Source organism: Watersipora subatra, chromosome 1 (genome assembly GCF_963576615.1).
Source record: "Watersipora subatra chromosome 1, tzWatSuba1.1, whole genome shotgun sequence".
Taxonomy (NCBI): Eukaryota; Metazoa; Bryozoa; class Gymnolaemata; order Cheilostomatida; family Watersiporidae; genus Watersipora; species Watersipora subatra.
In genome coordinates this window covers 75,044,523-75,061,440 of record NC_088708.1, presented here as the reverse complement: position 1 = coordinate 75,061,440, position 16,918 = coordinate 75,044,523, and the positions used below count along the sequence as shown (strand labels likewise).

Below are 16,918 nucleotides of genomic sequence, written 5' to 3'. Positions count from 1 at the left end.
AGGTCAACTCAAATAAATAATTGGGACTGAAAACAAGTTTAGTAAAAATTTGAGTTTAAAATGAAATGATGCAGTTTTGTAATTTATAACATTTTGCTTCAGCAGAGCGTGTACAGTATCAGTTGTACATTTATGATTTTCAGTGTAATTTTCCTAAGTAGCGGCTTGACTTGATTAAACTCTGGAGATGGAAAGTGAAAGTAGTTGTATGCACCTGTATGATTTATTAAAGCTTGAAACCGACCTATCCATCCTCCTGTAATTATCAACTACCAGCCATAATGGCTAAGATGTAATTGTTATTGTCAAACCTGTATACAGCCACAATTTAGTAATGGAACATAGTCTATACAGATAATTAACTAAGAAAGGTGTACAAGGTAGGAAGTAAAATTTCGGTTTTTTTTTTATCAATCAAAATAGGTGAAAAATAGGAAATTCTACATTTTTAAATGCCTAAATTTTAAAAAGGATTTTGTGAAGATTTTGTGAAAAATTAACTAATTTGCCTTTCGAAGTGTTTTAGAATATTTCAGAAGCATTACAATGTGTGAGCAGCATTTTTGCAAGCTCAACTTGAATACGCTAACAAGGAAGTTCGGAAGGTAACATAAAATGTTGACTACTTAGCTAAAATTGAGCAAGGATGGACCAAGTTCTGCAAAAATATCATAAGCACAAAAATGCTACAGTCAATATCTTCTGCATAGGTAGACTGATTAAAACCTATTTTGAGTGTAGAATGCTGTCCCGAATTATTGTTGAGTTGTCTGTACATAGTTAATGACGTAAGTGTATAATATTTGGTATTTTTTGATCTTGTTTAGACAGTTTTCACCTTATATATGCATTTATAAGCTCAAATAATTATATTCCTCAAGCCAGAAGATCTCTTGAAGTTATTTTGACTACCACTAATAATCTACATGCATTTTGAGTTATTTATTTTTGGTTGTATAAATATTTTTTTCGCAAATCCTTTGGTGATTTCAACCACTTTTGTATGACATTATTTATACATAGAAGTATTGCGTATTACAGGTTTACATTAAAGTAAAACATTTGACAAACGGGGTGCACTTTGAGTGTAGCAAAAGTTTGTATGACATGTTTATGTTTTATACACATAGTTTTGCGTCCTAATAAAGATCTGGCTTAGGTGACTAGACTACATCTCTATAGCACATATATCTGAATGTCTCTAAGTAAATTCATTTAATCTAACAGAACATTTCATGCTATCAAATTGTCAGCAAATCAGTGAAGACTGATTACTGAGCACATTCTAGAGAGGCAGCAGAGCGCCTATGCCCAAACTGACTGGTACCGTCAAGCCTAATTATTAATATAATGCGTTATTTTAAATACAACTTTCTTTAAACTATATTTAGATACTTTTGTAAAATATCTTAGAATTATGTTTTTCCTGATTAAAAGTCTCAAAATACTTTTGGTTTTTCAAGTTACGACTATTTTTAATCAATTAGTTTATTAGCCATTCTGCTAAGTTACCAACTAATTGCAACTTTTTAGCGAAGCAAAATTTTGAAAATCAACTTAACAGTGAAGTAAATAATGTATATGGTAAATTGTAATATGACAAGTAAAAAATTTTTTTGATTCTCAACTCGGCACTAGACTCTATACTCATAATAGTATGCTGGATGTTTAACAAAAAAGTAGGATAGTTGTCTTCCCTTTCAGCACCCGATGCAACTAATACAGATGCAATAACTCCAATAATACTCTGATATTCTAGCATTCAACGAAACGTCATAATTCATTCAGCCCATCCACTTTTTCAACTTACTATCAGATATTCAGATTTAAAATTTTCAAATGTTTCTCTTTTATTCTGACAACTCACTAGTACAGTTTGTGACTCCTTTTACACAGAATTGTTGAGGGGTGTCATCTACTACTGTAATCATTTTGCTGCCAGTTCAACCACCGATGTATGTCTGGTATGTAGTCACATTTTGCAAAAGTTGAGGCTTTTTGGCATCAATCAGCTAAAGATCCGCTATAGTATCCGCTATATCGAACTTTAATTTTGCCATTTTCAAACTTGTAAATTTAAATTGTAATAGTAAAGGAAAACACAAGATAACCAAATATTTAGTTGCATCAATACATATGTAAAAAAATTTTTTTAAAAAGCTGACTTCTGTGATTGAAGCAAAAATACAAAATGATAGAGCACCGTATTAATATAAAAATACAAAGAATGAAAATCTACAGAAACACTAATACTGTGCAAAAATATGGCCTTTGTGTGAATCAAGCAATAGCTAGTAGTTTAAAAATATTACTGAAAGATAAAACGCATTATTCAATTTTCAAATTATAAATAACCATACTTATAAAACATTGTCGTAAATAAATGTGTACAAATCTAAATTCATCACAAGTTGGTGTGACAGCTATGATAATCCTGAAGCATGATTTTAAATTCATTGAAGTCATTTGACATTTTTATCATTTTTCATCATTCAAGAAAGTTTTAAACAAGTTTTAAGATTTGTAGAGGTTTTAAAAAAACAGAAGACATTTTTTTGTTATGTTTAGGAATATTTGTGTAAAGATGTCTGCTTAGAGATATTTGTTTACGAATACTAAATGCAATAAAAGGTTGAAAACTTTTGAAAGGTTTATCCATCTGAAGCTACAGTTAAAGATAATTAACAGCATTGTTTAGAAACCTTTGAAGAAATATAGCTTGAGAGCCATTAAAAAACTTTGGTCAACAGTGATTTATCTTAAACAGTTAAGGAGCTTGAAAATTCAATCACTCAATAGATTTTAATAGACTTTTAAGATAAAAAACATTCCGTTATTTGGAGAAGCTAACAAACATAAATGTTTGAAGTTTAATGGCAATTCAGTAAAACTCAGTTCTTGGACCCAAGTGGAGCATTCATATACTTGGCAGCACTGAACAAGTCTACAGTTGATGACACTATGTACATGAAGAGTGAATAGCTAAAGTTGTCTTCTTCCATTCTGCAACATCTTCATATTCTAAACAGATGAATGCAAATATTTTGTTGTTTATGATTGCTTACCTGTAGTTTTATTTCAGATACATGTACTTCAGTTCTGTGATAAGCACCAATAATAGAGCAAACCCTTGTAAAGAAATATCTGTTTGGTAATAGATTTAAGCAATGGACAGAAGCTAGGTGACTGTATAGTTTTGGGCATATGGCTCTATAACTAAGGACCAGCGGATGCATGTTATTTTGGGAAAGTATGCTGATGTCTACGTAGAACTTGGCTAGTAACCAAAAGCCAGGCTCGGTTGTTCTTCTGATATTCCACAAGAATTCTACGACTTGGTAACTGGTTCCGACAAAACAAGGCTCATTTTTGCTATTATTTTGAAAAAGCTAGACAAATACTTGAAGGCTTACTGTACGATTCTATTGCTAGAAGAATTCTAGCTTGAGGACCAACAGACTGAGTGTCAAGGCCCATTCTAGAACAAGCCAAAGTCCTGAAATTATGAGCTCACTGCGGGGTTTTAAGCATTACCCGGTCGTAGATGAAAGTGGATGACATTCAGCACAACTACTTCACATCACTCCGACCAATCAAATCAAAATTTGAACTGTACCTAGTGTCTCTCCAAACCAGGTACACCGCTTAAAAAGGAGTAACCGACATCACCAATGCCATCCAGTCACCCTCATGAATTTTATATTAGTACATTCTTTATTATGGGCATTGTCAGTGATGATTAATGGTATGTCTTGACTTGTACAGCTACTAGCTACTAGTTCATCATAACTGTCATATAGTGAAAGTGTAGCGACACCTGGGTGTGCCAGTGCCCAAGTGTTACGCGGGCCAAAAAGTGAATTATGGTTCTATAGAGAACTGTAGTAGAGCGGTGGTTTTGTGACGCCTTATGTCAAGGTTGCTGTTTCTGCATATGAAGCAACAGGAAAGCAAGACCTATGCACGCATAAGTGCGATGTCATTGGTCGCTAAGGCCGTTTCTATGGCACAAAGATGGCACATCGCATAGGTGTTTCGCTTTTGAACAGCGACACTGAATCAGGACAATGAGAGCCACATGACTGTTTCCATGATGTCTTGCAGCGCCATATGGGGATGCGCCGCTTTAGCATCACCGTATGGAAACTTAATAAATGTCTAGCTTAGCCATCTTTTGAGTTTTATCTATTAATTCATCTATTAAATTATTCACATGCTATTTAGAATGTTGCTATACTGCGCTTCAATCATTAATAAATTTATTTCAGCTGGTATATACAAGTTTCAGTGCTTTTACTAAAAATTACGGTAGTTTTAGCTAGTGCTAGTAATACTAGAGTTGTCTACACTATCAACTTGCTATCCATGTTCTTACATATACTAATTATAATACCTGTATCATGAAAATCAGAAAATGCAGTTCATAATACACTAACAGTAGTCATCTTGTAAAAGTCCAGAGTTATCTTATCTATCCAATTAGTTGCTCAATTATGTTAGCCATAAATAAAATAATGGAGTTTTTGCTTTTACACGACAGAGGTTTGTTTTAAGAAATCAGATGTTGAATGACATCAAGAATAGATTATGTAATAGGTTGTTAGCACATTATAAAAAAAATATTTGTTTTTTATCTAGGAGCTAAAAAATTTTTGTGGGGAAAATGTATCTTTTTACTATTGCTACTGTGGGTGTTAATTCTGCTTACTGAAAAGAAGTGCTATTAAATTTTAAATCACAATGTTACAAACATAAATATATTGTAATACATAATGATAATAGGTAAGTTAGAGCAGTATCAATAAGAGTAGTGATAAATGAAGAGAAGTAATAGTAGGAGGGATTACGTGGCTAGATATATTGTGGCGTGATATGACAACTTCCATTCTTGACAGCTAAGTGCTAGCCAAGTCTTATTAGCCACACTGTTGAATATATCATAAACCAGTAGTAGTTGTCTACACCTGCTGTTCATTAGAATTGCCTCATAACTTAAATGCTTGTAACAAAGCTAATGAATCTCATTTGAGAATACGTATTGAGAGGTACCTGAGTCGTCCATCAAAACTTTGAATCCAATGAGCTTTTGCTGCAACAGTAACTTTTTTTCTACACACATTTCTATGTAGTCAATGCTATTATTAATTCAACATGCTCATGATTTTTATTTTGTTTTCTTAGTTTGTATTGATTGTATGAAATCACTTTTTATTGTAACCATTGTAGCGGAACGGACTATCTAGCCATTGCTGGCTAAATATTTCACATTTAAGCACCTATACAGTTGTTTCATTTTTTCTCTTAATTTATTTGAGCTGCACAAAACACTTCTCTCATGATATGTAGCTTCAAAGTTAGAATGGCAACTGTTGTTATATGCCAGATAAAAATTAATTTTCTGTGCGATAACTTTTTTATTACCCGGGCAATGCCGGACATTCAGCTAGTCAGTTACTAAATGCAGCCTTAAGAGAGGGTGAATGCATGTACATCGCTCATGTTATTCATGAAACTGATGCGCTTGGCTATTTAAGGTGGGTTTTAGAGTAAAATTTGTCAAAACAAACCAAACAGCCCGCTAAAGTAATTGCTAATTCAGAGGTATGTGTGACGGTTAAATAAACTTTGTTCAACTCTCTTGCAGTCGATTTATTGTTTTAAGTGTTGAACGATAATATGAGCAATAATACAGGTATGTGTTGAGCAGGTTTTACACATTCCTTGTGCTCTCAGCTGCTATAGTCCGTGATCAGATCTCTTGGCCTCAATTTCACCTCGTCCTCAGCTATGGGTGCTGTTGTCAGCTATGAGCATGAGCAATCCAGTTATCGGAGGGAAGGCTGTCAGCTATAACTGTCATTTTGATGTTTGTCAGTTTCACGCTGTTCACCCTACTTCTTCTTTTTCATTTGAACGTTCACTTTATCAATCATTTCTAAGAGCATAATAAATCTTTCTTTTATCTCTCTTTAATTCTTACGACTTTGAGTATCAGTTTTGATGTTATGACATCATCGATATGCTCGGCTCAAGATTTTGAGAAACAATTTCAGTGATACTCAACGCAAGTATTAGTTAGATATCTCTAAAGTATTTCTTACAGTCTCAGCAACAAACCTCAAGTAGTTACAAGCAGATTATCATTCTATAGTTTTTGAGCTGCCAAAGTATGACATGACAATAGATGACAGTTGTTGAATGGAGTTGTCTTTCTTACAGATTTTTTACATTTCATCCTTTATCAAAATTTTAAACCTGTTAACTTGCCAGGTTATTGCTAAAACAATGTATATTGAACCATATACATATCTGTAAAATAACTGCAAGCCTAGATCTTCTCTTTTGTAGCGATTTTCCTACCTTCTCAAACTTCCGGAATATCAATGTTGATTTGTTTTCTTAAAAACTCATTGGATTTGGTTTTGGCAACAAAAAGATTTAACATATGTTGTTTATAGTTGGTTAAACAATTATCCAGTTTTAGATCTGTAAGAGCAATTTTTTAAAGTAAAATGTGAACAAAACAGTTTATCATACAAAGTATATAAAACAAATGTTCAAGAAAATTCAAACTCTATAAACATTATAAATATAATAATGTCAACTTCAGTACAACTTTGTGAATATTTTTATATATAGCAAAGAGGTAGAGAGCTGATAAAGCTAGTAACGCTATATCACAATGTTACAAGCATATGTTGCTGGGCCCCACTTCTCTCACTAAGCATGCTCAGCTCTGGTGATATAACATATTCCCTAGGCATAAAGCCTTCCACGCCATCCTTCCGCATCACCCAAATCCATTCTATGTCTTCAAAATTCAGTACAGTCACAACTTCACCAGCTTTTACTACCACGTCATCTTCAAGCATTCCCATGTAATCATAGGCAACCCTTGCGCGCGGCCCGTTGTAGTCTCTTGGTATTTGTGGTTTACACTCAGAGGGTATATCCATGACAGGCTGCGCACGAGCATGCATATCTTGAGAGATATTGTGATAATTTGGCTGAGCATATGAGTAATTTGGTGTAAAATAGGTACCATAAGGAGACACTGGCTGCTGCAGGCGCTCTCCAAGTAAACCTAAAGGCATGAAATCAATTTGTTGAGTGACATGCCGTTGATTGGCTCGACCTTCTTGACCCGAGTGACCAAAGTTTTTGCACATCCTGCGTGCTCTGCAGTCTTCCTGAGGATTGCTTGAGGCGACTGATGACCTCGAGCCTGCTGGCACCGGATTGCTGTCTTGCCGCAGCCGACTGTTGGCTAGGGAAACGTATGGATCCATTTCATCACTGTGATTGCTGTTGGGCTCACTTATGCCACTGTCACTGCACACTTTGATATCTTCATTTAACTCAGAATTATTGTCTGCATCGACAACGAGACAATCGGCGAATTCCCGGGGTTGCCTCAAGTTCCTCGGAACCCCCGCCGGTCGAATACACATAATTTCTTCAAGAAATGCACTGTTTGTAGAACTTAGGCTGTCTCTGTATGGTTTATGTTCCACATTTGGGTAGTCAATATCGCTTATCCTGTCATGGCCTCTGTGTTTTTGGTCACTGAGCTCTGTCTCCGAATAATTGAGTTTGGCAGTAGTTGATCTACCTTTGTCAAGGGGAAGTGTTGAGGATTTGTCTAAGGAAGTAATTTTAATGGCTTTTGTATAAGCGTATGGTACATAGCCACTGGAAGAGTCGCTTAGTGATGCGTATAACCATTCATTTTGTTTGTAGTGACCCGTAATCAGATCTCCTGGCCTCACTTTGAGTTCATCATTAGACTCCCAATTATTGGAAGGAGTGTGACCAGCTATCGCCATCATCTTGATGTTTGTTGGATTTACGCTGTTCGCATCATTTAGTTGTTTTTCGTTTTGAACATTCGCTCTCTCATCCATCTCTAAGAGCGTAACAAATTTGGTCTTCGTCTCTTCTTTTTTCCGTTCTCGAGACTTGGAGCGTAATCTTTGATTTTTTGATGTTGTTGATATCCAAAGCTCCAAATTTTGAGAAACAATTTCACTATTACTAAGTGCTCGACTTTGCGTAGAAAAATTGCTGCATAATGATATTGCATCTCGCATAACAGAGCTACTACGAGATTCGCTCTTGGCTCTGGGAGTGTAGGAACTGCATGTTGATTTGAGAGTCGAATCTCGATCAGTTGGCTCCCGAACAAGGCTTCGTGATCGCATGCTCTGATCAGCTTGGCGAGAACCATGGGCAGAGATCGGACAGATGTCAAAATTTGTTGATGCTTGTGATTTAGGTAGTGTCATAGTGGAATGATTACTGGTATTTGATGGTGGAACATAGATATAACTCCTGAGTGACCCGACAGGTGTAGCAGACCTGCATCGCGCTTGAGCGTTGCTAGATGTGTACAATGTTACGATATCTCTCGATTTTGACCGACTTCGATCAGTCCTACCGACTTTCTGTGTAGTTGAATAGTTTTCAGTTTGCCTACTGGCTCTACTCGTGCTGCGTGACCTCCTCTCCGCAACTTGTGAATAAAATTCTAAAGGATCTGCTCGACTTCTACCACGATCAGTAGATCTGTGAGGAGAGGCTTGTGGCCTTTTATAAACTGCAGCATCTGAGCGTGAGGTACTCCGATTTCTTGCATTCTAAAATGAATAATCTATAATTACTTGTCGATGTTTCAATGGTTGTTAGTATTTATTTTCAAAAGAATTACTTGTAAAGAACTGCGCTCAAAGCATTGCCTGTGGCTATGAATGGCTACTAATTACAACAACAAGAAGAATATAGTCACCAGCGCTAACAGACAGCCAGAGAGTCACCAGTTGGTCTTTAGAAATTGCAAATACCACAACTATAATAGAGATTTAAGGTGGAACAAATGTAAGCTTGTGGTTAACGTCTACACGTCACTCTGCAGATACTCTGCTGATCATATGACAGAATAACATAAGTGGCTATGTTTAGGAAGGTATGCCCTCATTTCAATTGGACAGTTGTAAAATCAGTTTTTAGAGATTCCAACTTCACACACTTTTAGTCTTCCTAACTTGCCCTCCAAACTTTCTCTTTGGCTTGGAATCTGACATCACTAAACAAACATAGCCAATATGAAATTGTATTGTGGTACTATACCTTTGTGGTGTACGAGTGGCCGTTAGGTATCACTTTTTTGTCTTGCTGTCGCGCCGAGTCTAGGAATCCATAGTCATCTCGAGCAGCAGTATCAGACTGGGCCACAGTTCGATTTGAATTCTCTTTTTCTAATAGTGACAAGAAACTCTATACATGATATGATGTTAACCAAATTTACCGCAAAGTGCATTATTTAGCTAATGTTTCAGTAAATGTTTGCAAAGATTAAATTAAAAACGCCTGCTTCGAATCAGTTCTACAAGTGAACCAGAGCTTCATCTGCTGCTCACCTTTAGCCTTCATGAAATTGATCACCATCTTAAATGTGTAACCAAGTGCTACTGATGAAGGCGGTTGTGCTACTGATGAAGGCGGTTGTGCTACTGATGAAGGCGGTTGTGCTACTGATGAAGGCGGTTGTGCTACTGATGAAGGCGGTTGTGCTACTGATGAAGGCGGTTGTGCTACTGATGAAGGCGGTTGTGCTACTGATGAAGGCGGTTGTGCTACTGATGAAGGCGGTTGTGCTACTGATGAAAGCGGTTGTGCTGCCATCCATCGCGAACACATTTAAAAATTTTTGTTGCTCAGATTTAATGTCCCAACTTTTCAAACTAAATTGTCTTTTGTCAATATAAAATCAATACTATTAGTACACGAGAATAGAGTAAGACATGGTAGCGTAGAATCTAGTGAGCAAGAACTACTGGGCAGTTTATAGTCACTTTTGTGTTAGTTAACTACATGTATAATTACACAGTGTAACTATGGTTAGCTGTAACACAGTGTAACTACAGTTAACTGTAACACAGTGTAACTATGGTTAACTGTAACGCAGTGTGACTATGGTTAACTGTAACACAGTGTAACTATGGTTAGCTGTAACACAGTGTAACTACAGTTAACTGTAACACAGTGTAACTATGGTTAACTGTAACGCAGTGTGACTATGGTTAACTGTAACGCAGTGTGACTATAGTTAACTGTAACACAGTGTGACTATAGTTACACTGTAACACAGTGTGACTATAGTTAACTGTAACACAGTGTGACTATAGTTAACTGTAACACAGTGTGACTATAGTTAACTGTAACACAGTGTGACTATAGTTACACTGTAACACAGTGTGACTATAGTTAACTGTAACACAGTGTGACTATAGTTAACTGTAACACAGTGTGACTATAGTTAACTGTAACACAGTGTGACTATAGTTACACTGTAACACAGTGTGACTATAGTTAACTGTAACACAGTGTGACTATAGTTAACTGTAACACAGTGTGACTATAGTTACACTGTGTGGAAATCATTAGCAAATGTCACTAAAGGTAAGTTACAGGAGTAAGTTTTAACCTAAATAATGAAGAAAAAGAAGTGTAATATTGTTTCTCAGGCTTAAGTTTTTCTTTTCATGGAAATGAAAGCATTCAGAGCAAAGATCGTTTGGAAATTAGGTTATTAAAAGCACAAGAATACAGAGTGAATCAGTAGAAGTCTGCGTTACACAATTTTATCTATACTCAGTCAGCGATGTCGTTCGATATTGAGTCACTTTACTGCGGCTAAGTACACAACTAACAACTCAAACATACTCCATCTCAGTGTCAACTTATCACAAAATGTGTACACAGTCCGAAAATCGACTTTCCTGTTTTCTTTAGGTTACATCACAAGCCTTGCAAATGCATTACAATCTCTACACCCTTGATCTATTGTGGAGCCAACGGCTCTAAGATCCAACTATGCAATTCTGGCTATCCTAGACCAACCGCAATAACGTAATCTACTAGTGATCAGGTGAAGGAGAACCAAAGGTCTAGTAGAAAATTGTTCTTTAGAAGGTTTATTTGAAATAAGGCAGCTCATAATTGTATCTAAGAGGGCAAATAGCTTCAAGTGGCCATCTTGTAAGCCTCTCTTTCGCTGAAACTGTCTCGACCTACTATCATAATTAATACAAAAGCATCAAAATATAACACACTGGCTTACCAGTAGAATAATTTCTTCTATCAAGCTTTGGAGAGTTGTGTTTACTTTTCCTCTTGTGCTTGTCTTTATTACGCATGTTGCTAGTCTCTCATCTAACTGTGAGGTTTCTCGGGTACGGGTGAAGTTAGCATTAACCAACAGTGAGTACAAGTCCTACAAACACAGCGAGTGATCTTTAAGCCGTCGGTCAATTTACTAAATGCATGCATGCTGTCGGACTGAGTCAGCGTTAGCCGCTCAATAAATGGCAGCGTCTTGCATTCAGGTATGCATCCACTGACCTGGGATTGTCAATAATCTGTTATTTTTTCTACTATTGATTTTTGCTAATTGGCAGCGACTCTGAAAGGCAGACAAATGACTCTGCGCACTATTGGATTTTCTACATTACCGCTTGCTCCGCGTGTGCTTCGGTTGACACTTGAAATATTTACTTTTTAATATAGTTCAATCTTTCCATATCTATCATTTCATTTCATAGTCGCCCAGATTTCAAAAGATCTAAAAAACACACATTGTATTTCACTAAATAGCCTTACCTGTATTGATGGCTTGTGAGCTAGCCACGCTGACTCTGACCTACTCCTTAGGCAGCATCTAAAGCTTATCACTCGGTGATAAACCATGAGATATTTCAATTCGCTGCTTGCAGCACTCAATGTGTCTATTGATAAACCAAACACTATGGCCTACGGTTATTCATCGCAGTAACAATCCAAAAATGGCTATCAATAGCTTAGCACAAAAGTGTCCAATCAATGGGCGGGAGCTAAAGCAAACCAATGGTTAGGAACAAAGCTATGACTCTAATTATTCACCAAATCATTTTCTCTAATTGTTAGAAACTCCAGTCATTAAGATTAATTACGCGTTTCAATGAATTTCATATTAATTGTAAGCTAATTGAGATACTTGAAAAGGCAGCATTGTGTGGGTTAAAATTGCTGTTCGTCTGTTGGCAACTCCTAGAGTCAGCATAAATATTCATTTGTTTAATTAAGCCTAATGGAAAGCTCAAAGGTAGGATTGGTTTGAGGTGCTGACCTTTTTCACCAGTCTTTGCCATGTAGTCTTCACTCGTGAGTATAACACAAACGAACTACATGGAATCAGCAATAACTACTATCCAATGGAAGTTGTGGTATAAGCAATGGAATCGTAGTCACACTTAACGGATAAGCATCTCCTACATCCTAATAGGACTCTCTAGCAAACTCACTTATGCTCAGAGTGAAATAGCACATCTGCTGGTTCACTTACCGAGTTATGTCTTTCATCCATAATTATAGTTTCATGCAATACCTTCTATAGTAGTCAGTATTGTTATTTCTTGTACTATCATCATATTCAATCTGTCTCTTTTGCTTTCTTTGGGTCTTCATTAAAGCTGTGTTCTCTCTAGGATTACATCTTTGGGTTTATTGGCCAGAAGCACCATAAAGATACTTGTTTATAACATTGTTTGTTGTCTTAAAAAATCAACAAATAGCTTTTTTTGCGGAATTTCTAAAATCCCATGAGTGCTTGTATTTTCTTGCGCCAAGTTTTGCACCTATTATACAGAGGTGCAAACAATTAGTTAAGAGAAACAATATTTCAGACAGCGTCTTGTGCTAAGCACGGTAAGAGAATGGAAAGTAAAAACTGATAAGAGAGGCTCTATGTCAGGCGTCTCCTATAAAGATGACTGACAAAAAGCTGGTTACTGAGTGTTTGTATTTTGTAGGCACGAATAACATGAGATCATGATGGATGTATGCAGTAACATTTCTCCTGTTTGTTGCAGGAACTCAAACACTGAGAAAGAGAACTGATAATAATGGAATAGGTAAAATGCTTGAAATAATTCAAATGAAATTTAGAAGCTTGGCAACAGCTTTAAAAAGAATAATGCCAAGTAATTTCTATGAAACTACTAAATACGTTGATGAATTTTTGGGGACTTTTTTCAATTTTACTAAGATGAATTGACTAGCTTCATGAAGTTCTGCCAATGCGAACGTCGATGCTGTTGAGCTGTCATAAAATTTAAAACCAATTTTTGTGAAACATCAACCATTTCATATTTAGAGCTGCACCAAACATTCTTCTAGTGCTGTAAGAGAAAAGTGACAATTAAGAAAAGGAAGACAATTCCCTAATAGTTGGTCATAAATCTCAAAGGTTTACTTGCAACAAAATTCACATTACAGTTATTTGGTATCAAAAGATTCACCATGTTTTATTCTGCTGTGTTGTAAGTGCAAAATATGTGGAAATGTGATTACAAGCTCTTAAAAGCTAAAAAACGAACAGTTAATCGCAGCCATCACGAAAACGCTGTAGTTTGAAATCTCTTTATTTCGATGGCGTGCTCAAACATTTTGGTTATTGTTGTGACACGTGATATTATCACGTAAAACGAAATACCAATAAAAGGCTCAATATAAAACTGCTAGTAACACTAGTTTATGACAAACACTTCGGGTTGTACCGGAAAGCCCTTATCAAACATAGATGCTCGCTACTACAGTTTTGTTTCAGTTTGGTCTAATCATCTAGTCGTAATCTAATCATATGACTCATAATTCCTGCCAAATAGCGCTAACAATTTCTGCAGCATTTTTGGACTATCACAGGTCATTATCAAAGGATAATATGCGCTCCTTCGAGCTGAGGTTAAAAATTAAACGAATTTTTACAGTAGGTTTTGAAATATCAGTGCTCAAAGCGATAGCATTACGGCGATGATGAAATAGACACGAAAGGGCAACGGACATAGTTTTATTGAATGCATGAACCGTGAATTATATTTGTGGAAATATTTCGACGAATGAGGTTGCATGAAAGTGTAAACAGAAGCAATCGTGTTCAACTACGTCCCATTTGAGCCGTTTTGGAAAGGGATTCCAATCTACAGCGTTTTCATGAAGGCTGCTATTAACTGTTCGTTTTTTAGCTTTTAAGAGCTGGTAATCACATTTCCAAATATTTTGCATTTACAACACAGCAAAGTAAAACATGGTGAATCTTTTCATATCAAATAACTATAATGTGAATTTTGTTGCAAGTCAACCTTTAAAGCATCATTCGTTCAAAAGTGCTGCTTTTGCTGACTTACCTTTTCACTGCACCTTTTCATATATAATATTTCCTGTCATGGTATCAATTTTATCTAGTACGCTGGCAGCTCCGTGCGCCATGGGAGATTGTCATGTGTAATAAATACGTGTATTCCAGGCATCAACATATACATGTTGTTCACCATATCCTAATAGTGAATACGTCAAGCGAAGCGCTTACTGTATTTTGCATTCTTTATATTGTTATGGTAAAGACTTTATGCAAACTTGCGGTGTTTGTCTACTCGCATAGATTCAAAGATTTGCATTCTAATCTTAAGTATGTAGTGTCATTCATCAATGCTGTGATTATTTGCAATAGTTTTATGTGCATATTTAATTATTCAACTTTTATTGTCTATTGATTTCATGAATAAAAATTAATTGATGTCTTCTGACTTGGCTAAACATCAAAAACGGTGCAGAAAGGTTATTTTTTGTCGGCATCTATTATGTTGTTCCTAGCAGACTGTATGGTATAACTAATCTGTATGACTGGTTACAGATACAAATCAATAACTAAAGTTTGAGAAAATAAGCTCTGAGAATTACAGTTTGATTCATACAAAAACCTACTCTATCGGTTGTCTCTTCTAGCCTGCCTTGACCTCATTTTTTAAGTATTGTCTTCTGTTGTTTGAAGTTTATTCAAATTTATACGTTGAGAGGTGTTTTAATGAGTCTAAGGTTCAATTACTATGCCAAATCACTGCCAACTGTAAAATTTGTAATCCAGATACAAGTAGTAAGATGGTGGAGGATAAAGAGATGGAAGCTTACAGAGATGAATGAAAGTTTATAAATATTCGTCTGCTGAGATTTTTTTGCCAGAGCTGCCATGTTTGCTACTCAACTTTTTATAAGCATTGGTATTACTATTATCTATATAATTATATATATAATTATATATATATATATAATTATATATATATATATATATTTCTCAATGTTGGTGTGTCGCTCCAGCTACAGCTATGAAAATCTCGGAATAAAGAATTTGTACCGGGGTAGATTTGATCTCAGCCCTACCGGTTCACCAGTCAAGCTGCCTTACTTATTCAGCAGCACAAGCTTGATAGATTCCTAAGCGATATATGTAGCTATATAGGAGCAAATACCTAACGGCTTTCCGTTACTATGCAAGGTGATTGCATAATGTCACAAGAAGCTGGTAGCTCTTATTAGTAAACTTACTCAAATTACCCATTGACAATGTTCTAGGCTAATAGCAAGTGGTAGGCAACTCTCATTATCTCTCATTGTTTATAGGTTGATTTTTAATGCACGGGTAACGCCGGATAGTACAGCTAGTTGGTTTACTAAAAGCTAAAACCCACTATGGTATTAGCTGTTCAATAATCATGAGCAGTTGTCAGAGAGTCCTTACTCAGCGAGCAGAATGTTCAGCTCATGGTGCAGTGTAAGCACTCTCACTCTCTTATATAATGAGAGTGAATGTGAGTTTATTTCCCTAGCAATATTTGAGAAGATCAAATGATGATTAGAGGTATGAAGATTGTTTTCTTACCAATGTTCACTGACATAGCAAGTTTTTTTTATTTTTCTGGTTTGTATTTTCATTTTATGTTTTAGGCAGAGTTTGCAAAACCTATTCCATTTAGCTCACTAGAGCCTATGTGCCCAAATTAGACAAGAATAACAAAATCTAACTTGTGCATATTTTAAGACTACTTGGTAAGGAAGGTTTCCGGAAAAATGACATCAAATAAAAATTATGAAGGGTTCCCGTGACTCCATTTTGCACTGCTTAGATTATGGAACTGCTTGCTGAAATGGAATAAGTAAAAAGGGGCCCCTTGGGGCGAGCAACTACTTCTGATCAGATTGGCACCCAAAATGCCGCTAAAGATTGACAGTCAATACACATACCCTTTTGAGAATGCATGCAAAATGATAAACATTGGTCTACTTTTAAAAATTGTACAAACTAGCGATGTGGAGGGGCTCTTTATCATACTAGCAGCAATAACCAGATATGCCAAGGATGATATGCTAGTTTAATATATCTTTGAATATAAAATACTGGCTTACACCCTTTCTCATGAAGATTGAATAAGCTAATGCTGAAAGGTAATACATCTAGCATAAAACTCAGACAAATTTTGAAGTGTATGGTCAGGTATAATAGTAATGAAAATGGGCTGCCAACGTTAGTCATAGCAAAATCTATTGCTGATTATCCACATCCATAGAGTAAATTGTTTTTGTTTTCATATTTAAATAAAGGGAATTGTGTAGAGGCCTGCCAACTCTCACGCATTAGGCGTGAGACTCACGCAATCACACCAAAGAAAAAATGAAAATGCGTGAGATTTTTGCCCCAATTCTATATATACTATCATTGATACATCAATTACCCCAAAACCAAATCTCAAGCATTGCCCCACTCTTAGGTTGGCAGGCCTGATTGTGTAAGAAAAGGAAGGTGAAAGCAACAATTATGACCTGAATAAAAAGAAATATGTTATCTGAATTATGTGCTAAGCCATGACAACAAATGATGACAACAATGACAACAAGCTCGTCTGCAAGGCCAATAATAGCAGTGCAAGTGTGTGTTGCATAATTATGGTATACGACTATACGGTATGTATACGAATGGTCACTTCATGTCGGAGTTGTGTTTCATCGTAACTTTTACCTCGTTACACCATACGTGATTGGTCAAGTATTTCTC

The 16,918-nt window shown here is 36.0% G+C and overlaps 1 protein-coding gene across 1 annotated transcript; it reads right to left on the bottom strand.

The window, feature by feature from the left end:
• Positions 1 to 6,651: 6,651 nt before the first annotated feature.
• LOC137391529 (serine-rich adhesin for platelets-like) lies at positions 6,652 to 9,444 on the bottom strand. Its single transcript, XM_068078035.1, has 3 exons — positions 9,417 to 9,444; positions 9,127 to 9,254; positions 6,652 to 8,636 (listed from the first exon to the last, which is right to left on the bottom strand). Exons 1-3 carry the CDS (start codon positions 9,442 to 9,444, stop codon positions 6,678 to 6,680), a joined length of 2,115 nt encoding a protein of 704 aa, XP_067934136.1. The 3' UTR covers positions 6,652 to 6,677.
• Positions 9,445 to 16,918: the final 7,474 nt, after the last annotated feature.